The sequence below is a fragment of the Canis lupus genome, chromosome X, assembly GCF_003254725.2.
Source record: "Canis lupus dingo isolate Sandy chromosome X, ASM325472v2, whole genome shotgun sequence".
Taxonomy (NCBI): domain Eukaryota; kingdom Metazoa; phylum Chordata; class Mammalia; order Carnivora; family Canidae; genus Canis; species Canis lupus.
The window spans coordinates 82,604,872-82,627,405 of NC_064281.1; the positions used below are offsets into that span (position 1 = coordinate 82,604,872).

The window sequence follows — 22,534 nt, forward strand, 5'->3', positions numbered from 1 at the left end:
AGAATTTCTTTTTAAAAAAAATATTTTATTTATTGATTCATGAAAGAGAGACACAGAGACACAGGCAGAGGGAGAAGTAGGCTCCATGCAGGGAGCCCTATGTGGGACTTGATATCGGGACCCCAGGATCATGCTCTGGGCTGAAGGCAGGTGCTAAACTGCTGAGCCACCCAGGGATCCCCTAATAAGAATTTCTTGGTGGAGTGGGACATGGAGGGAGAAGAGAAGATCCTCTTTTCAAATCCCATGTGGCAAACTCTCATTTTTCCATGGAGTATCATGGGTCATAAACTCTAGACTAGGAAGAAATATTTCCAATCATTTTATCCTATCTTCCTACCAGACTCCTTATCAGCACTTTAATAGCAAGGAAGGGTGATTAAAATAATTTCTCCAAGAGGAGCAGTGGGTGAATAGATGAATAGTTTGAAGCGTGGTAGGGCTTGATCTACACCATGTCTAAGATCCCTTGTAGTTCTAAGCCCAATTCCAGAATGTCAACTCTATACCAACCAAGAGTCAACTATAGTTTTCTAAGGTGCTATGGAACCAGATGAGAAACCCTGACAACTCCAATATTCACCAAGTAGCACTCTTACAGCCTCATAAAAAGACATGGTAGTCTTGCAAAAGAGGTTTTTTGCAGTATCTACATCTTGCATGGGTTGTTATTACTAGTGTGTAACTCATGTGATATATTTAACTATAATTCCCAGCGCCATCTAAGCACCACCACTAATATTGCCCATCTTCCTAGAATGAGCATAATCCTAACTCACAGAAAGAAGAAAAAAATGAATAAAAAAAGCAAGGTCAGGTAGATGATTCCTAAACTGCTTTGGAGAAAGTTAAAAGAAATAGTAACAAAAATATGAGCACTAATATAGGCCTACATGTATTTAATTCCCTGAAAATGATGCAGAAAAGTGCAAAGATGTTGAAAAGCTTCTTGGAGTTACAGAATGAACTGTAAGTCTCACATTTTTCTGTAGACATTTAAGAACCTGCTTTCCATTGCAATATTTCATTGCTCCTTTTGTTATCAAAATGCTAATTCAGATTATTGCCAAATAGAAGACACTGTAATGGATATTCTGAGATTGAAAAATCAAGGAGGGGATTGCTTCTAGTTCAGTTCTATGGACCCAAATGTTTTAATAGTAAGTTAAACCAGTGTTCTCCTCTGTAGGTTCTTGGGACTTTATTATAAATAAGTTTCCTCCATTTATATAGCACACCACTGATGTTACTGACAAATTCCAATGTAACATGCAACAGTGGTTCCTAATTGCTTTAGCATTTATCATGCACAAGAGACAGGAGGAAAGTTGTCTCATTTTGTACAGCTCAGTTGCATTTCTTATCTCGGAAGTACACTTAAGCAGCAAAATGGGACTTAAGGTAGCTGCCTGAAAACCAGCGCCCATTAACATGCATGTCTTGGAAGAAAAATGAATTGGTTTTTCTCAAACAGAATACAGTTCAACCTCATTTTGTGCACTGATTTGGCATAATTTCTATTTTGCACATTTTATAAATTAGGGGTTCTGCTCTGGTTTACCAAATTCTCGTACTCATATTTTCCAGGTTCTGCCTTTGGGCAGTTTTGTTTTCAAAACATTAAAAAAAAGCATTTAGGTGTGTTTTCAAGATGCCTTTTGGTTCCAATTAGCACCTAGTAATATTTTTCTAAGCAGTCACTGGAGGTGCTTAACTAGTGTATACTTAGGCATGTTTTACCTGATAAGTCTTCTGGATAGATTTTATGCTTTAAAGAAACATACCACTTCACATTCTATAGTGAGCATGGGGGTACTATGTATGAGACCAGGGAAGTGGAGCAGCTGAAGTTCTGTTCAGACACTTTACAATGTAGATCTTTCCAGATAATGAGTTCTGCTTATTGTTAAAGCAGCCACACTAACTATGCCTACTGTTCGAGGAATTCAAGTCTCATTAAGATGTGAATCACCAAACAAGTATACAAAGATCATGTACTCTTGGTAAGCACAGATGTGTCCATGTCTTTGAGGGACTGTTTGGGATTAATAAAATACATTCTGGCTGTGTCCTGACAAATAAAGATTGCCTCTCCTAAAGTGAGAACTAGTGTTAGAGTTCATATATAATCTGTGACATTAAAATGTGGAAATGAATATATATAAAATTGGTGTTTTTAGATTTATCCTTTATTTGAGAGAAAGAATGTGCACACATGCACATGTGTGAGTGGGGGAGGGGCAGAGGGAGAGAATCTTAGAGCAGACTCCCTATTGAGCAGTAGCCTGATGATTGTCATGGGGGTGGGGCTTGAGCTCACATGCATGAGATCATGACCTGAGCTGAAACCAAGAGTCTGATGGTCAACAAACTAAGCCACCCAGATGCCCCAATATATAAATTGTTTTTTATGTATTTTTAAAAGATTTTATATATTTATTTGAGAGAGAGAAAGCATAAGTGGAGGGGAGGGGAGCAGGAGGTGCAGAGAGAGAGGGAGAAGCTGACTCCCCACTGAGCAGAGAGCCCGGGATCACGTCCTGAGCCAAAGGCAGGTGGTTAACCCACTGAGCCACCCAGGCACCCCTATAAATTGTTTTTAAAGATGGTCTTGGGGATCCCTGGATGGCTCAGTGGTTTAGTGCCTGCCTTCGGCCCAGGGCGTGGTCCTGGAGTCCCAGGATTGAGTCCCATGTGGGGCTCCCTGCATGGAGCCTGCTTCTCTCTCTATGTCTCTGCCTCTCTCTGTGTGTCTCTCATGAATAAATAAATAAATAAATAAAAATCTTTATATAAAAAAAGATGGTCTCTGTTGTGGACACTTTCTTATGATAAAGGCAGTCTAATTACACCCTCCTGTTGTGGTATTCTTAAACACAACTCTGGAATATCGGTACGGTCAAGTTGCACAATGAACTCAATTGTCTGCAAATGTACAATATAGCTTGTGGATTATGCACATAATGTGGGAACTGACTCCCTACTCAGTTCCCCATCTGACTCCACAGATCCCTCCTCCAATGCCCATTGATCCTTGGTCAAGTGTTGGTCCCAAAGTCTTACTAACTTTCACCACCCTTCTGTGTGGCAAGGGCAATTTGGTAAAGGAAACAATCAAGGAAGGCAATTATTTTTTTCTAGTGTTCCTTTAAATCTTTGGTTTCTGATAAGGCCAACAATTTACTAATATGTTCTTGACATTCGATCCACCCATACTTGTCTATTCCATTTGTGCAAAAATGTTTTCTGTTCATTGGTGTATTTTCTTTATACTCACATTTGCCTTCCTCGTGGTTAAAAATAGGTATATTTGACCCTTGAAAAATAGGCCTGAACTGGGCAGGTCCAGTTATACAGATTCTTTTTTTTTTTTACACAGATTCTTTTTAAAAATAAGTACACCACAGTACCATAAATGTGTTTTCTCTTCTTTATGAGTTTCTTAATAATATTTTCTTTTCTAAGGATACAGTATATAATACATATAACATACAAAATATGTGTTAATGGACTGTTTATGTCATCAGGGAGGCTTCCGGTCAACAGTAGGCTATTAGCTGTTAGCTTTCTGGAAGTCAGAAGTCATATGTGGATTTTAGACGGTGCAGAGTGTTGGGGCCCTGTATTGTTCAAGGGTCAACTGTAAATAAAAAGAGTCGATGAAAGGGCAAGAGTAAGTGGCAAAGGAAGGGGACAAAAGAAAACTGTAAATCATTACCTCACCTCACTGAGTAGTCGATTCAGTATATAATTCATACATCATGGTCAGCATGAAAACTCTGATAAGTTGTACACTAATTCCACCACCAGATTTGGAGAATCAAGAGTTAATGTATTAACACCATTGGAAAGCCTCATTTTGTTTCTAAACTTTCTAAGCTTAATAACTTTTGCCCAAACCCAAAGTTATTCCAATGACTTTTCCTGAAAAATGCAGCCAGTGCTGCCACAGAACAAAAAAAATACACTTAAAATGGAGTAGGGATGACGCTATTAAGAAAAATGAGTCTCCACACATAACTTTCATGGACACATTTATTGCGAGTAGCTCTATGGAAGGGCAAGTCAGATATATCTGTATATATATATATAAACACTATACAAAGTTGCAAGTTTGTCTCCCAAAACTGCAAATGAGATGTTTACAAGGAAATGAGAGTCTAAGAGTATTTACAACGGAAGACAAAGCCAGAGCAACTCAAAAGCAGATCTTAAAGCAGAAACAGCAAATGTAATGAGCCACTGCAACTGTCAAGTTTTAGTTTTTACTGACCAAGTGACTTTGTCTGATACTAAATTAAATGTAGAGGTCACTCTCTCTCTCTCTCACACACACACACACAAATCGTTCCATCACTGTTTTTCCTGAACAGCAGCATAATCTGGCAGCTGGAAGGTACGTGATATGTTGGTACACATATTCCAAAAGGATTCTTCCAGCACAATACTGAATAAATTAGTTGTGTCTGTAAACTAAGAAGTAGTGTCAAAGAAACTGCATATTTGTTATGCTGTACCTGTGACTATTTGTACCTGTGACTACTTGTGTGTACTGTTGTGTATGAGGTTTCCCATTTATTTATTCAGCAAGTGTTAACATCTGTGCTGTACCCTGTCTGCTGGCAGCCCCTGAACCTAATATACAAATAAAAGCAATATAGCATTTTCCCCCAAATCATCTTTTCTTCCCACAATTCTGAATGATTGTGACTTAAAACTTACTTGAAAATAAAAATGGTGACAGAAGGCTTGCAGAAAGGCTGCCTATGTAGAGAGTGCACTGTTACCATAATGGACAAAAGCCACACTGAATTATTCAGTTAGGTGGGGAAAAGAGAAGAGTCTGAAAGGAACTGACGAAACTCACTGCTCTTGCAGTCCCCAGGCACTCCTTCATCGACTGGGGACTGCAGCTCCATCCTCTCCTCAGCGCCATTCTCAAGGGAAAAAAAGAGCCCCCTCCATCCCTCTGGTTGGTAGGCAAGGAAAAACAACAAAAGTCAACTCGGTTCTGCAAAAAAGTTAATGTAGCCACATGTACTAGAAGCCGGCTTGAAGATAGGAGTACACACTCAAAGATGTCAAAATCGAGTAGCAAAGAACTTCAGGTCAATATTACACTACTGCAAAGTGGCACATTAAATGCGAAGCGATTTGTTTTTTTTGTTAACAGAGTTACAGACAACAGGTACACCTACAATCACATGTACACAGGTACACGAAGGTGTGCATCCACACGCATGTGTGCACGCGCACACACTAGCACTTGCACAACTATATGGACACTCACACCCATCTGTGATATGGTGAGGTTTGCCAGTGACGGCACAAGTGGTGAGTTGTGTGCCACCACGTAACAAAGCTCTAAGCAAGCTTCAAGACCTTTGTACCTATCTTCTGTGATCACCACCTGTTATTGTCATGTTCTCAAAGGTCCAGGTTCCTAAAATCTTAATTCAGTTTCCATCAGAGGCAAGCAAAAACAGGAGGAGGAAGCTTGCTCTGATTTTTTAAAAAAAATTTTGACACATCTTATAGAGGCTCATTATCCAAAGGAAAACAAGACCTTATAAGAGGTTCTTTTTGGCTTGTTTTACTCCGAATATTGATTGATGCATATACACTAATTTCTTGAATATGGGAAACTGATTTCTTTATAGGAGCCCTGGGCATAGGAGGGAAAATATGGGTCCAGCAGAGAGCCAGCGATAGGGGAAGAATGGGGGGGAGGGGAGGTCACTCGGGGCGGGGCAGAGGGGGAGGGGGAGGCCCAGAGAGGCAGAGACAGGCTTTGTGAGGAAGCTTGGAATAACTTTGCTTCTTTAAGGTGAAAAATGTAGGTTTCAAAAGTAAAAAAAAATGGTTTTGGAAATGCTCAATTGATTTGCAGGCAGAACATTGCAGTATTATGTGTGAGCAGATAATCTGTTCCCTGGTTCTGCCTTTTTTAAAGAGTTGAAAATGTTCATTCAAGATATAAGTTCAGTTGACATTTAATGCGGACAGAATGTTATAGTTTTGTTAATGAGCAAAAACTGAGACAATCTGCCCTTTGGTCCTGTCTTTTTAAGATATTGAATATGTCCCATCAAGGTATCAGTCCAGTTAACATTTAACTCCTTGATCAAGAAATGTTTTATGTATGTACTACTCAGAAGAAAGATTCCAGATCATACCTATGTTCTCATGAACATAACTTCTTTCTTTTTCTGCTCCTGTTTAAAGGGTTTTCAGCTTCGAAACTAAATCTAAGTATCATATGTTGGTAAAACTGGTGTTGGCCACATTTACACATATGTAAGTAACTTTTTTTAAAAAAAGGGAAAGGAAAGAGTTATGAGAGGCTTCCTTTTATAGTGTTTGTTTCCTTTCAAAGAGACTTGCCGGGTTGGGGGAGAGGAAAGCAGAAAATAAAAACAAAGTATAGTGTGAATTTCTTGGTTCAAAATTACTTGATCCATAAGGCAGCAGTACGAATGATCAGTGTTAGGATCATTCACCTGCCAGCATCCATTTGTCGGCTTTTAGAAATTCAGGCTGTTTTCTATTCAGAAGCCTGTGAATTTTCTTTCTTTTCGGCAGATCTGGAGTAGACAAAGATGAAACTCATCATTTTTCTTCTAAAATGTGTTTTTTTGTGGCAATGTAATCACTCTGAGGGGAAAAAAGATGACAAAACAAAAAGTTACTTTCGGAATTAAAGTGCAAAGTGCTTCCCCCACCCCCACCCCCACCCCGCCCCGTTCTAAAATGAAACAAAATCAAACTGGTGGTTTTGGAGAGCTGCATGGAGGAGACTGGCTTGGCGCGGACATGCCCAACTGTGCCAGCCACCTTTGACGCACACTAGCTCCGAGCCCCCGCAAAAGTGCAAGGACCGGTCCTCCTTTTGCCCTCAGGCTGTCACTATGACATTTCTGGTGGATGGCAACTTTGTTTGCGCCTGCCCTATTCTATTGCCTCCCCGTGGGGTCAGCAAGTGAGCCAAGGGCACTGGGCGGACAAAGATAATTTTTTTCTTCGCCTGCATGCTTGACTGTGCCCTCACCAGATTATGGGGCACAAGTCAAAGGACTTAAGAGTAGCCTTGGTGAGAATCTCCAAGCTTGGTCTCTGAATTTCTTCGAAAAGAGCAAAGTCATATCTGTAAAGGAGATCTGGTGGAAATCCTCATCTGGCTAATAAAAAGCAGGTCTGGTATTACTCCCTTGGCCTTCTGCTTATTGAGAGGGTGCCTAATGGGACTGAGGCAAGAGCAAGGGGGTCTGGTACATTGAAGAAGGCACTAGACTGGAGAGGGGATGGATGGGGATAAATGATTAGGAAACTGATGACGGGATGTTAGTGTTCCTTTAAGATCAGGCCACATCAAAGGATTATACATTGTTTTATTACAACCAATCTCAAAGAATCTGGAGGAAAGCATCCCCCAGGGTAGGCTTGGGAGTACAAGGTCTGGTATTAAAGCAGCAGTATACAATATAACTATTTATTCTTCCAGCAGAGGTTTTAAAAATGTAACAAACTTGCAGGTGGATGAAGCATCAAATGTCTCCATCACCCCTTCCACCTACTTGTAGCTATTTCTCATAACTCATTATATAGGGCTGTTTACCCACATTGAAAGGTGTTTTAAAAATACCCTAAGATATTAAGTTTTCCAGTCAGCACTGAGTTTAGGAAATTTTAGGCTCCATGGATCTATCAAGTTTACACAAGACGAAAGGCATCTATGTAAGTTACCCATGAGAGTGCACATAAGCATGCAATTATCTGCTGCAAAATGGGCATCAGTGCATTTTGCATAAATATCAGCTAGATACTCTGAACAGAAATTTAAGGCTGAAAGGATCTCACCTAATTTAGTCTGCAACTTTGTTTTAATATAAAAACATGTTCCTATATTCCACACTGCATTACTTAAAGGGGATTTCTTACTAACCATTATAATGCGCCACATTTCATATCTTTTCTAGAAACATCCACATTAAGCCTCATATGACTACCACATCAACAATTATACTAAGCCCGAAATTAGGGGCATTTGTTACTATTTAAGTTGTTCTATGTTCTTCTTTGCTCTTGTTTAAACGAGACTCGACTAAAAAATTGAATCGTATTTCATATGCTCTGGTAACACCTACACCAGCACTGAATGAATGCTTGATAACATACTAAAACCTAGAAAATAATGGTGGGACTTCAAGTTTACATCATAAATGTATTTGTCAACTCCTGATTAACTATGCTAGTAGAAATGAATAATGCTATCCAAAACAAGATAATCCCAAAATAATTTAAATTTGCTTTTGAAATGCATTATGGGAACTTGAGCCACAGATTTACCTTTATAATCCTGTTTTACTTAGGCCAATATTAAAATGAGTTTACACTCACATGAGTGTAAACTGAGCACATTCCAAAGAACAGCAGAAGGAAGGAACTCTGAATCTTGCTGGGTGGCAAAGGAAAGCAATTCAGGATTAAAACGCCACCAGAAGCACTGCGAAATGAGTATCAAAGGGCTGAAAATCTTCATTCCGTCTCTAGTTCATTTTTTCCCCTTTGGTCTCTTGTTCATTTTGATGTCATTTTACCACCAGAAAGGGAACCGGTGAAGTTTTTAATAATGTGGCATGTTTTCGATATGTTATTGCCACTCGATACTGACAGGTTACAAATGATTACCTTATTGGATCGTCTTACTTTCTCATTAATCAACGATCTTTTTTGATGATGAGTTAGTTCCACCCTTTTAATGGGAGGTATGGCCTTCAAGTATTTTTTTTTCTCTGAAAGGGAGAAAAGCTCATTGGACTCCAATGGGTCAAAACATTTTCCAACTCCTGCCCCTCCCAAACCTGGCAAGTGTTATTTTTTCTTCTTGAAAACAAATGAAGTAAACTTTTCTGTTTCAATTTGTATAATGCTATAAACCTGAACATTAATCTTTAATATACTAATAAAGCACACATGACTTCAATATCCCTGGAAATTTGTCAGGCAAGCCAAGAAAGCAGTTCCTCCAGGGCATTCCAGACCTCTTTATACGAATCATAAACATGCCTCTATTAAGGTTTGAAGTCCAAAGCACCAATGGTTCCTCTGTCCAGAGAAAGCCAAAACTATAACAATATATCCAGTTATTCTCTCTTTCTCTTTCCACTCTCCCCGATCTCATTGCTTCACTTATCTTTTCAACCCCAATTTTTCCTAGAACTCAAAAAACCATTTGTCACCTTCTTAGGAAATTCCTCATTCTGCTTTATTAGTCAACATGCCATCCCTGCAATCAACTGGTGATTGCATAAACAGGAGCCACCAAGCAAAGTGTCCAAGGCAAACAGATGAAAGGAAATTAAGAGAAATGGAGGCGTATACCCCCCAAATGAATGTACAATAATACAATGATATTTTTTTGCTGAATGTTGCCTCTGGCTTATATATAGTTTTTTTTCCCTCCCCAATAAGAACAGATCATCACACCTTTCTGTGCGCTGTGAGCATACAGGAAGGTGATTCTCTAGGAGTTGATTTAAAAAAAAAAAAGCTAAGTGTTATCCCTCAAGGGTGAAAAACTGGCAATAACTGCTGCTAGTCTTTGCAACACCAATCGTACCAGGCTATTGTCTCCTTACTAAACTAGGAGAGCAAATGCTTCTCCCCATGGGGGCAATGGTTTTGTTACAGAATAGTCAAAAGAATCTCTAAGGGAAAGTGATGAGACTTGTAACCCTCTCATCTCCTCAAAGGACAGTTTGATCGTTGCACACCTGCCAGTCACTTCCAGGCCCTGGACCATGCATCCATGTTCATTCTAGTTTTGATTATCTGGATACAAACTATTTGGGGATTTTTATCTCAGGTCAGCTTCTCTATTACCTCCCAACACACACTTTGCTGCCTAGTTACTGCAGACTTGAAGAATGCAAGTTACTAGAATTCTAATATAGGCGGTCTCCAATTCACAAAAGAGACATACATATTCCAAGGCTCATTGTTTGAGACTCAAAATAAATTATCCCACAGAAGCCATATTATAAATAAATGGTGGATAGGTTTGTAGGTTCATCTGCACATGTCTATATTAACCTATGCAGTTCTTCAAGGAACAGAAGAACTGCTTTGCCTATACCCAGCCATCACTTACAACCTCTTTTCTATGGGCAGATATATTTGGAGCTTCCATTTAAGACCCTGGGGAAAATCTCTTTCTAAACCATGGCAATAGGAAGGGTGTCCCCCTAAGCCCAAGTGGCTGGGATAACTGGGAAGCAGGTGGGCTCTGAAGGTAAGGGCAGTGCTGGTATGCCTTTGAGGCTGGAGGTGCAATTTTGAAAAATCAGGAGTTAAAAATCATATTTACTGGTTAGACTTCCAATGCCCCGGGGGTGCATGTGTGAATAATTTTCCAGATGGGTTTAGAGATAGACCTCATTGATATTCTCTCTAAGGTTCAGGTCTACAAGTAGAAAATTAGTAATGACAGAAAGGCAAATTATAGAAAGTGTGAAAACTAGCTAAAGTGACTACAATTTAGGGGGAATTGGATATTCAGTAAATCCAGAAGGTCTGGCCAGCATCAGACATATTGTGGTCAATCCAACCATGAAAATAGCTTTAAACGCTGGCCCAGCTGCCTCTGTGCCAACAAGTGAGAGCAGAGTGGGCAGCACAGCCTTGGACCTGCAAAACAAGGAGCCCTTCAAGGAAGGCTGTTCCTGTAAGTAAGCCCGAACAAGCAACATCCAGGGGAGGAGTGAGTCCTCTGTGGGCCCTGCAAGAATCCCAGAGGGGTCCTCACCTTTTCAGCCAGAGAGAGATCAGGAAATGATACGGTCTCCTAAAATTAGGGATACAGATATGGCAAAAGGCACAAAAGGCACGTGAGGGCAAGACCCACACAGTACAACCGATGCACCCGTAGCCCATGAGAAAGGGGTGTCATGAAGCAAGTGAAAAAATAGTAACTTTCTCATTTCACTAAGTATTTAAGTACATGTTTTCCAGTAATTCTAAAAGGAATTAAGTTCTTAACCAGAAATTGTAAGGTACCCTCTTGGGGTGCCTGGGCCGGGGGTGGGGTGGGGTGGGGTGGGATGGGGGATAAGGCTCAGTTGGTTAAGCTTCTGCATTTCGCTCTGGTCTTGATCTCAAGCCCCCACATAGGGCTCCCTGCTTCTCCCTCTCCCTCTGCCCCTCCCCTGCTCCTGTTCTCTCTCTCTCTCAAAATCTTTAAAAAAAGAAATTACAAGGTATCCTCAAAAAGAATGTTACCTTCAATAGGATAGATGTCTACCTTTGAAAAACTCTTTAAAAATTCCTATTTCTCCAGAGTTCAGCCTCCATTTCCAGAAGAAGATGGAAATAGACCTGTAGCTACATGACCAATAACCAAGGCAGAATTGCTGGAGAATATGTTTTAAGTTCATATGGCAAGCACAGTATCTTGGTAATGTTATCAATAGCTTTAAAATTAGCAAGCTGATAGTCGTGTTAAAAGCTGAATGTATTGCAATGTATTCATTTCGCTATTATAAAAGATATCCTTTTTAATTTCTCATTTCTCACTCAGGACCAAGCAATGTTTTTCAGTGAATGATCCTAACTATCTAAGAGCCTGGCAGCACCTCTTAGACAAAACATACTGCAGGCTTTAATTAAGCATTTTACAAAAGCTATTTTCCAATACTGCCAATAAAATGTCTGGGCTATTTTTACATGTCTTAAAGCATTTTTTTAAAAAGGTGCTAAGAAAATGAATTTAATTTTAAACAGGGATTTTTAAGTCCCGAGGATTTGATTTTCAGGGCTTCTAAAATCTATCTGCCTGACTGCCAAAAGCAAATTTGCTTTTTAAACAAATGAAGAGTACCTATTTCTACCATCCTTTTGCTTCCACCTGCCTCGCCTTATCCTCCTTTGCCCACTGTGACGGTTTAGATTAGAAAATCAGATTTGGTACAAATGGAAAAATGAAATTAAGAGATTTCTGGTGGTAACTGGCAAATGCCAATGGATTGTTAGGAAAACCAAAGATATCTGACTTCAGTTAAGGACATGACTATTAGTGGGAGTTTAGTGAATGCACCCCCCTCTCTTTCCTTTCCTTTCAGGGTTTCCGTGGGATCCAAATAGCTACACAGGCTATTTCTGTTGAGGAGGTAAAGATTAGCACACTCCTCCCCAAAGCAGATTTAAAACATTCAATTCCAGTACAGGTCAAATTCTTTTTTATTCAAGGAGCTATGGCAAACAGTTCAATGCAATGAAAATTACCCATGCTCTGGCAGATGGTTCACAGCTATAACACTCTGAATGAATTACTACCTCCCACCACCATCCCACCACCACCCCACCACCAAAAATGCTACTATTAAATTCAAGAAAACTTGTAATTTTTTCAACCTTTGCCTACATAATAATCTTTCATCAATAGGAAAAAACAGACTGACCATCTGATGAAAGGACAGTGTAATGTGCTGGGTGGAGTACTGGGCTCGAAATCAGATGTACAAGGTTTGATTTTCAGCTCTGTCACTTACCTCTTTGGCCATGGGAAAATTCTCAACAGCAGCTTCAATTCCAGTACCTACTATCCTCCTCCCCACCATGTGAATGTGTTTTGCAAATTACAAGGCAGCATACAACTGTTAAACATTCCCTTAGTCAACAAGCTGACAGGTTAACAACAGTCGTTCTTTTTTACATCACACACAATATTGTTTTCTCCATGTACTGGTCACTCTCATCTATCCTAACATGAAGATTTTTGTGTCATTCTAAAGAAGCCTGAGTTTGTTCCCCCAAACAGCTGCCTTCCGATGACTGTAGAGGATTCTGGTTCATTTTTGGCAATCTGGGAGAGGAAAGGAAAGCAAGAGATCTTGTTTATGTCTTTATGCACGTGTGATATTCTGCTGTGTTAAAGTCCTAGTCTTTGTCTAAAGATGTTTGCTAGTGCCTGAAATTTTCACCCTGGAAGCATCACTCTTAGAATGAATGTAAACTCATAGTCCCTGCCAACGACTTCAGTTAACTTTAATTGAGCAAAGTCCCCTTTAATTGTTATAGGTCACATACCTCTACTCCAAATGACTGTCCCGTTTTTTTTTTTTCCAGGGGGTGGGGGTAAATGTTGCCTAAAATAAGTGACCCATCAATGGTGACTGAAAAATCTCTGCTGTATGGAGATTTTATTCTAGTAATTTATAGTAAATAAGTCCAATGCCACAAAAGCAATTACTTCTCAGCACCTATAATTTATAGCAAGATGATTAGGCAGTAGCACACTGAAAAGAAAAGATGCTTATACCTCCTTCATGTTAATAACAGTGTCAAACATTTCAAAGGTAGTTACTAGGGATTTATTTACTTATTTAATTAATTTATTTTTGCTTTCTAATACCAAATGCTATCTTAACATGACTAATTTGCCTGATCGATTCTCTCACCCCTTCTAGAGTTGCTCTTACCCTTCTATCTCTGGAGTGGAAAAATCTGAATTCTTCAAACTACAAATTCTGTCTCAGGTGCAGCAGTAAAAGAGGCAACATGAGTCAAGAGTCAGAACCAAATAAGAAAGGAGATTCTCGGGCAGCCCAGGTGGCTCAGCGGTTTAGCGCCACTTTCAGCCCTGGGCCAGATCCTGGAGTCCTGGGATCGAGTCCCACGTCAGGCTCCCTACATGGAGCCTGCTTCTCCCTCTGCCTGTATCTCTGCTTCTCTCTCTCTCTCTCTGTGTGTGTGTCTCATAAATAAATAAATTAAAAAAATAAAAGTTAAAAAAAAAAGGAGATTCTCCTCCTAAAGGCAACTGCTTACAGCCCATGCTGTTAAAATGTGAGGACTCTGCCCTTTGAACATTATGTAATTTATTTAAGAAGTCAAGGCTAGGTTACATTTCTGGGTATTTCTAATGGTCTTGAACAAATGGCTTCAAAGTACTTACTCATGTGCAATATAATTGTAGGCAAATGAAAATGTGTCTTAATTTTGTGTTACATGAATAAAGCTATCTTGTCCCACTTCCTGTGACTTGTGATGAACAGATCCCAACTGTAGAGACCTCAACCCTGAACAACCACGTAAACCATTTTAAATGAAAGTAAACACTAACAGGAAAAGCGGGATTTAAAGACATAGAATTTTGTGCCTCTACAAGTAATAAAAACAGTAACAGTGACAACGATGATGTTTATCTAATAATTCATGTACCACACTTACTAGGTGCCAGGCACTGTTCTAAGCGCTTGCCATCAAGTAAAACTACCCTTTGAGATACATAGCTCCCAATAAAGACTATGTCTTTGTTCCTTTGTGAAAAGTTTTTTCTCCTCTAACATGACATATATATGTATATATATGAGATAAATATATACATTCATATTTAATATGGGTATGAATATGAAGAGAGATCAGAAATGGGTTAAAATTATTCTATACCTTTAGAGTAAAATAACAACAAGAAACAAAAATCCCAAACCTATCAGAATTATCTGACCCATTCTCAGAACTTCACAGACAACACTCTACCACATGAGTTTCCATTAAAATGGAAACCAAAGTCATTTCCTGCAATATGTTCTTTCTGTATATCTTTCCTTTTATACTGATCTCCACAAATGATGTGCCTGAGTCACCATCAGGACCAATCACTTTTGCAGGAACCTAAATCACCAGTTTAAACTGTGGAAACTTTGATCCAGTGTTAATCTAATCACAAAATAAAAATATATTTGTAAAGTGCCCTCAGGTCCCAATGCTTCCATGCCCATTCTCTTATTTTAACCCAAGCACCTTCCTGTAAGACACAGCCTCCTTGCTCTAGTTACTCAACAAAGTCAGGAATTTCCTCAATGAGCAATAGATTTAGAAAACACGAAATCTCTGAAATAGCTACAAAGGCATTTGAAGTTATCTCTAAGTCAGTGACCTAGGCTAAAATAATACTTGGATCTAGATAATCCTTGGGAAGTCAGGGTTGGCTGCAGGAACAAGATTTCGCTAATTGCAATCTCTGTTTAAACAAAGGGTATGGAGAAGTATAGGCAGATGTCTCTGAAAACTTGTCCTTTCCAGAGAACCACAGGGAAATAGGCAGCTCTGGCACACTTCCATCAGTATCACAAGCTGTAGCTTCAGCCATTGGGTTCAAGCAATAGCTTGGGACCAATTTTCAGATGCCTTTTACAGAATAAAACAGATCTGTTCCTGAAAAGGTGATTGTGAATTAAATTCTTGAAACCAGAATGACACATTTTGAGTGCATGGCTCTGGCAGTAGTGGTGATCTCATTTGTGTGTGTGTGTGTGTGTGTGTGTGTGTGTGTGTTAGGGAGGTCAAAATTTAAAGGAGATCTGAACTGAATCCTCTGGCAAGCCAAAGTAGCCCTGTGTCTTCTTAATGATCCCTCTCTAATGCGTCCTTGCTGCAAATGTGTGTTTTTGTATGGCAAGTTTTCTAAAGCAGGGGGAGTGGGGGAGGGTGGCTACACCTGCACTAAACAGGGAGCTTGTTAGGTGACTGTTGTGATCAGTCCCCGACTTGTTCTGCCTGATCAAGCACAGTGGGCAGAGATCCAATCACAAAGGCATTCCACAAAGCAAGCAAAGCAAAAATCTCCACTAAACTGACCTACTGGAATGAAAACTGCTGGGGTCCATCCCTTTCCTTCAGTGGGAAAGCAGCTCATTCTACTGACAAGGGAAGGCACAGACTATGGAGACATCAGCTTCAGAAATCATTTCTTGAGAATGTGTGCAGATGCGCTGATATCAACATTGCATAATGTACACAGTTAGATTTACTCAAAAGTTGTCCTTTCAAGTGTGACAGCTCCTACTCTTCCTTAGTGCTTCCTTTGGACAAGTAACCCTTTAAAAAAGAACCTTCCCCTGTTCCAGGGTAGGCTGCCCCTGGGGTCAGGTCGTCCTCTAGCCTTATTATCTTGCTTTACTGGATTTCCCAGAAGACACACCAATTAGAAGTTTTCATTGCTTTTTAAACCTTTCAAGCAATAGTCATACCCATTATCAAGTTGTCACCATTCCCTTTTTTTTGGGGGGGGGCGAGATACATGAAGAAAATGAGGCACAGTGAAGGTGACTTGCCTGTCACTACTAGTGACAGGGAACGGACACTCAAGGTTTCTGGCAATGTATCCTGTGTAAAAACAAAACAAATCAACAGGACAACACATTCCAGAGCCAAACACTGTCTCTTTTAATCACCTGTTGTTTCAGATTATTGACGTTCTGTGCCCTTCCAGACTTTCAGGCTAACAACAGAGATTGAATCTTCTGGGGGAAATCAGGGCAAACTAGCATCACCATGACTAGTTTTTAAAAAGTAACAATGACTGCTTTTTTAAAAAGTAACTTGCTGAGAGGAAAGTCTACCTCCCCCAGAAGCTACAGTCGATTATCACTGCTTAATATTCTGAGCTCTTACCAAAATTCTTGTAATAAAATATGGGCATCGCTAGCAAAGTGGCTTTTACCTGTTGATTCGAAAAGGAGTTGATGGGATCCAATCTAGGGTGTCTTGTTTGCATAAGTCATTAAGTGTTAGAGAAGGAGGTCTGAAAGCATCCCATGCTCTCTCTCTCTCTCTCTCTATATATATATCCTAAAAAGCCTCACCGTTGTTTAAATGATAGTCATGGCTTCCCACCCCCCCCGCCCTGCCCCCAGAAAAACTGATGATTGGATCAAAACTTAAATTCCTGCAAAGATCACAAGGTATAACGTGAAAATTGAAAATGTGCTTTTCATGCTAAACAGGCACCGGTTAATGAAATGTTAACCCACTTCTTCCTAATGCCCTAGCCTTCGACTCGTTAAGCAATGACCATTAACGCGGGGAAGTGAATTCTCAGACCACCCACCTCTGCGGGGAGAGTCAGACTTCTTGTTGTCAGGTCTGGCAAAGTCCATTCTCACGTAGGTATCGTCGTCGTCGTCGTCGTCGTTGTCAGAAACCTGTTGCTCAGGGGGACTCGGCACCGGGCGGCGAGGCGGCGGTGGCGGCGGCGGCGGGGAGACGGCCGCTGTGGCCCAGTTCTCACCTCCAGCCAAGTCTGCAGATGGGTGCCGGGCTCTCGGGTTCGAGCCAGCGGCCACGGCTTGGGTCCCCCGCACCGCGGCGGCGGCGGCGGCTGCCGAGCCTGCAACAGGTTGGAACCAGCGGACGGAGGCGGAGTCAAACCCAGCAGCGGCCTCCAAGCCCCTGGCGGCTGCACCGATGCCCGGGGCCGCGGCGAGGGCGGAGGCGGCGGCTAACGCCCGGCCCAAAGCTAAGGCCGGCGCGGCGGCGGAGGCGGCGGCGGCGGCTGCGGCGGCCGAGGCAAGTGAGGCGGGGAGGTCTCTCTCGAGACTGTCGGTGGGGAAAGCCGAGACCGCCGCCCGGGCGGACGGAAAGAAACTCTGCGAACGGTCTTGCGGGCGCCTCCGCTCCAGCTGTTGTTCTTCCTGCAGCAGCCTGGCTACAGGTGGCGGTTCGGAGCAGCGGCTGGGGGAGAGAGAAATGTCCATACAGCACTCGGAAAAGGGGTCAACCACATAGATTCGACCTGTTTCCGCGTCATAGCGGATGGCGCTGTCACCGAAAGGCACGGCCGGTGTCATTGCTGGGTTGAAAATCACTTCGATGTAGTCACCCTCTTCCTCACTGGCACTGCCACCTGTGGCGCTGGGAGGAAGAGGCACGAGTGGCCACCTAGCACCTTCCAGGAAAAGGGGGTTGGCACCTGGAATAGCTCTGAAAAGATGCGAGAAGTTTTGTGCCGGGTGTGGAAATAGCACTTCGAACTCAACGTTCACATAGTGAGAAAAGGCTGACGGTCTGGGGCCAGCCATGATCCCCCATGAACCGGGCAGTCCTTGAATAAAGGGGGCTGGCATATTGCTCCCGCTTTTAGTGAAGTCAATGTTGACGTAGACACTAGAGCTGTCAGCTTCTCTCTGCGCACGTGTGGGCTTCTGTGATTTGGGCTTGATTTTATTTCCTTTTGTAATAAAAGAGAGACGGTTGGGTCTTTTGGCCTTGTTCTTGGGGGGCCCATTATCTGAAGGCTTCCAGCATGTCCCCCCATCCCTAGGCTTTGAGAATGACCCCTCCACTGGAGGCTTTGAAACTGCATGTTTGGGGCCCCAGTTAGACGTGGGTGCCTTGTCCAGGCTATTTCCCAAGAATTTTCCAGGTAACATTGGTACATACTCACTGTGGTCACTCCGTCCCAATGGGGAGCCCTGAAAAGGATTTGGCAGAGAGAAGTAGGAGCTCCAGCTTTTAGAGGAAGAGCCGCCCTGAGGATTTCTGGGGTTTTTTGGAATTGCACCGGCTCCAGGAGCCATAAACATATAGTCACTCTCACTGTCATTGTCCTTTGACTCATCCTCCTTCTCGGGATCTGGCTCTTTCTGGGCACTTGGGGCTGGTGGTGGGCTCATCCTAGGAAACATCATCATGTACCCCCTTGAATCTTCGAAAGGTGATCGAGAGTGGTGTTTTGAAGCAGAGAAGTTTTGGGGAGCCATTGGCATATAATCGCTAGAGCTTGCAAGAGGGGCAGCCACCCCTGGCCTCATTGGCACATAGGGGTCATCCTCATCTTCATCAAAAGCCCTGGCTCTGAGGGGGCCCCGAGCTGCACCTTCTGGGCTGTCTGCCTTGTCCTTGACCTCTTTGGCCTCCTTGCGATCTTTCTGGGCTCCTCTGTCGGCACAAAAATAAAGTCGGAACCTTCCCCCAGACTTCCCTTTACCACCAGTTGCTCCCGCTGGTGGGGGTGGGGGTGGAGGAGGTGGAGGTGGTGGCATCTGCTGCTGCTTGCTTTGAGTTAGTTTGCCAAAGTAGGATCTTTTCTTCAGAGATTTTCCACGGTCACCACTGCCATCGGAAGTCTTCCCACCTCCTGAGCCTTTGCCCCCTCCAGAGTTCTTGCCACGGCGGGAGCCATGGCCATCGCCCGGTCCCTGCCCATCGCCTGAGCCGTGTCCACCTCCGGCTCCCTGGCCGCCGCCAGAGCCGTGTCCACCTGCAGTGCCTTGGCCAGCTCCTGAACGTTGGTTTCCTCCCATACCCTGGCCCCCTGAGCCCTGGCCACCGCTAGAGTCCTGGCCACCTCCAGAGCCCTGCCCCCCACCTGAGCACTGGTTTCCCCCTGAACTCTGGCTACTGGAGCCTTGGCCACTTGCGCCCTGGCCACCTCCGGAGCCCCGGCCATTTCCCGAGCCCCAATTGTTCATGGGCATGTAGTCACCTCCGTTTCCTTCCTGTCCCTCTTGGCCCTGAGGACTCCCTTCATCCCCAGAGTTGCCAGAGCCAGAAGCTTCAGGAGACAGGCAAGCTCTGTCGTTCGGGACTTCGGCGGGATGCGGGACACGCACCGGGCTGGGCGGGAGGCGGCGGCAAAGGCTGGCTGGAACCGAAATCGCTCTCCTGGAGCGGCGCGCTCTGGGCAGGTGCAGTCTTCCTCGCCTGGAGGGGAGCACAGGTTCGCTGGGTGTCATGTAGCGCCTGGCGAGGAGCATCTCGTCTTCCCCGTCCCCGATGGCCCTGAGGTGGCAAAACTGCTCAAAGCGGGACCTTCTCAGCCAGCCACCGGGCTCACGCGGCAGCGTGTCCAGGTGCCTCCTAGTGGACAGCAGGGTTAACAGGTGGGCGCCGATGCTGATGCTGTAGCTGCGGCAGCGGGCTCTGTATTCGTCTGCGCACAGGGCTCTCATCTTCTCCAAAAACAACTCGTGCATGTTTTGGGCCACTACACAGTCATCGACCTGCATCCAGAGCTCCCCGGGACCAATGACGGTGGACCTACCGACCTCCAAGAAGAAGTACTGCTCTGAGTGCCCGCAGCGACGGATGCTCAGGAGCTGGACGACCACGCTGGCCACCTCGGTATTCAGCCTCACGAACAGCACCTCCTCGTCGGTAAGACAAAGCCGGAACACGCCGCTCAGCTCTTTTCGGTGCCCCAGCCCCCTGGGCTTGACTATTACCTGCCACACATCTTTGTAGAAGGGTGGCTCCGCCGCCGCTGCAGCCGCCAGCGCGGTCGGCTCTCCATCCGGCTGCGCGCCGGGCGTGCCGCAGCGGCGGCGCTTGCTCTCGAGGATGAGGCGGCTGAGCAGCAAGTACCAGCTCTCCTGCTCCGACTCGTTCTCGGCCACCATGGCGAAGTACTCGTCCTGGGTGAAGAGGGCGATGAGGTGGCGGTACCTGGCATCGGCTCGCTGGCTCACGGAGAAGCACTGGTACAGGGTGATCACGCGTCGCGGCGGGATGAGCGCGGGGACCGCGGCGCCAGAGGCGGCCGCCGCAGCCGCAGCCGCCGCGGCGCGGACACTGTGCCGGAACTTCCTGGCATTTTCGTAGTATTCCAGCCGAGCCGGGGCGTCGGCGGTCTCGAGTTTGAGCACGAAGTAGCGCCTGTGCCCATGCTTCTGCTTCCGCAGGTAGCCGCGTTTGCAGACTTCGTCCCCGACGGGGAGGTCCTCCTCGTCGGACTCCGAGTCTGACCGGGAGCCAGTGGCCGTGGAGAGCCACATGGCTCCCGGACAAGACGACCCGGTCCCAATGAGTGCGGTCGAGGTGCCCAAGGGGAGAAGTGGGGTGGTCGCCACCACAGCTAGAGCTGCCGCTGTTGCCGCCGCTGCAGCGCTCAGCCTCCTGGTCGCTTGGTCGCGAGCGCAGGAGCAACTCGCCATGGTGATGCACGATGGTTTTAAGGTGAGCGAGCGGTGGGGGGGGGGCCTCGGGGAAGGGAGGGTTGGGGGAAGAGGCCGTCTACCCCTGTCCGCCCGCCCCAGCCCCTCCCGCCTCGGCCCCGCCCCCGCCCACTCCACTCAAAGCGCGCGGCTGCGGGCAAAACAACACGTGACCGCTGCCTCACGCGGCGGCCACTGTGGCTCCAGCTACCGGAGCTGTGGAGGGGCGCGAGCGGCCGCCAGCTAAAGGTGTGCAGGGGAAGGGGCGGCGGGCCCGCCTCCTCGCCGCCGCGATCCCCCGCCCGGCCGCTGCCCCTGGCCCTGGCCTAGGCGCTCGGTGAACCTCCGGGCCTGTGGGCCTCGGGAGGACCGACACGAGGAGGCGGGGCGCTCTGGCCACGCTGGTCCTAACCGCGAGTCCACGAAGGCACGAGGGGGAGGGAGGAGGCGGGGAGGGGCGGAGGAGAGAGCTGCCTGCGATCGGGGCCGGACGGGGGCGCCACGGCTGGGGCTCTATTGGCTGGAGGGGTCGAGGGGTGGTGGCGAGGGCGGAGCGCGGCCCGTCCTGGTAGGCGCCAGGGTGGAGAACTGGCCCAGCCGTGGGACAGTTTGTTTATTTAGGAAGTGGGAGCCAGGTGAAACTGTTGCGAGGTTCTCATTGGGCGGGATGGGAGCCAATGGGAGTGTCCGGCAACGGAGTCAGCCGTGAATTAATTAGTGCGGGGGGCAGGAGGGGTACAGAGGGGCGAGGGGGCGGGGCTTGGGTCCCGGAGTGGGCTCCGCTGTGTGGTTGTCGCGCTCACGGGCGGTAAACCACCCTCTGCAAGGAGCTGTTAATGGTAGTGCTAAACTCGTGCGGGTCCCTGAGCCGCGGTGACCTGGGGACGGCGCCCGGCGCCCTCTTTTTTTTTTTTTTTTTTTTTAATATCCTCCCTCCCTGTCCCGCACAGAAATTCTCTATTCCTGTCACAGGCGGGTCCCCTAGCTCCCGCCGCGCGCCGGGAGCTGAACGTCTCGGTAGAAAGTGTGGGCACCCCCTCCCCCTGGAATCGTGTTAACGACCGGGGCCCTCAGACCTGCCTCCCACCATGCTGCATGCACTCCCGAGCCCGCTTCAGCCCTGACAAAAGCCCGCGACTCTCAGGCACCCGCACGACAGCCATGCCTTTAAAATGAACACGACCTTTAATCAGAGCCCATTTCTAAGTCCCCCACCAAACGCAGAGTGGCTAGAGATGCATTTTCTGGCTCTTTGCTGAGTGATGTCTACGAAAAGCACGAATTTGGGGGCTTGAAAAGTACACAGCCATGTTGAGAAAACTCGGACTCGGTTCTTACTGAATTACGCCAGAGATGGGCTGTCGTGGTATCTTCCCGTGAGGGATGCTCCGAAAGGCGCCTTTAAGGGAATTTCAAAATAATATTGTTTCCCTTTCCTTGAGCGAGACTGCAAAACTTTAGAGAGAGAAAAGCTTGTACCTAGAACAAAGGATCACACCGAATACATAGCCTAGAATATAGTTCACATCCCTCGCGGCAAGAGAAGATTTTTGCTGAATTTCAGTCTACAGTTTGACATCACAAAAATAAGAACTACTGCCTCCCTTGTTTCTGGAAAAACTGCTGGAGTGTAAGTGCAACCTCTTTAAGTCTCTTCCTTCTCTCTCTCTCCCCTTCCCTTCCCCCACCCCCCCTCCGTCTCAGACTTTGTCTATCTGTCTTTTAGTAGGATTTCAGCTTGCTAACTGTGGAAATGTGTCGGTATTACATTAAAATGTCAAAGGAGTGACCACAATTGGGAAGACGGATTTGGGGACAAATAT

General features: G+C 45.1%; 1 protein-coding gene across 2 annotated transcripts; it reads right to left on the minus strand.

Moving 5' to 3' along the window:
- Positions 1-4,021: 4,021 nt before the first annotated feature.
- IRS4 (insulin receptor substrate 4) lies at positions 4,022-20,731 on the minus strand. 2 transcript variants are annotated; one of them, XR_003129534.3, is made up of 3 exons: positions 16,889-20,731; positions 12,546-12,859; positions 4,022-6,654 (listed from the first exon to the last, which is right to left on the minus strand). XR_003129534.3 is itself a non-coding variant. In XM_025431536.3 (2 exons), exons 1-2 carry the CDS (start codon positions 20,709-20,711, stop codon positions 6,650-6,652), a joined length of 3,828 nt encoding a protein of 1,275 aa, XP_025287321.1. In that variant the 5' UTR covers positions 20,712-20,731; the 3' UTR covers positions 4,022-6,649. The 2 variants fall into 2 exon arrangements, 1 of the variants encoding a protein (XP_025287321.1); XM_025431536.3 differs by lacking the exon at positions 12,546-12,859.
- Positions 20,732-22,534: the final 1,803 nt, after the last annotated feature.

Coding starts and splice junctions, on each gene's coding strand:
- IRS4 (XM_025431536.3), bottom strand. CDS start 20,711: ATGGCGAGTTGCTCCTGCGCTCGCGACCAAGCGACCAGGAGGCTGAGC.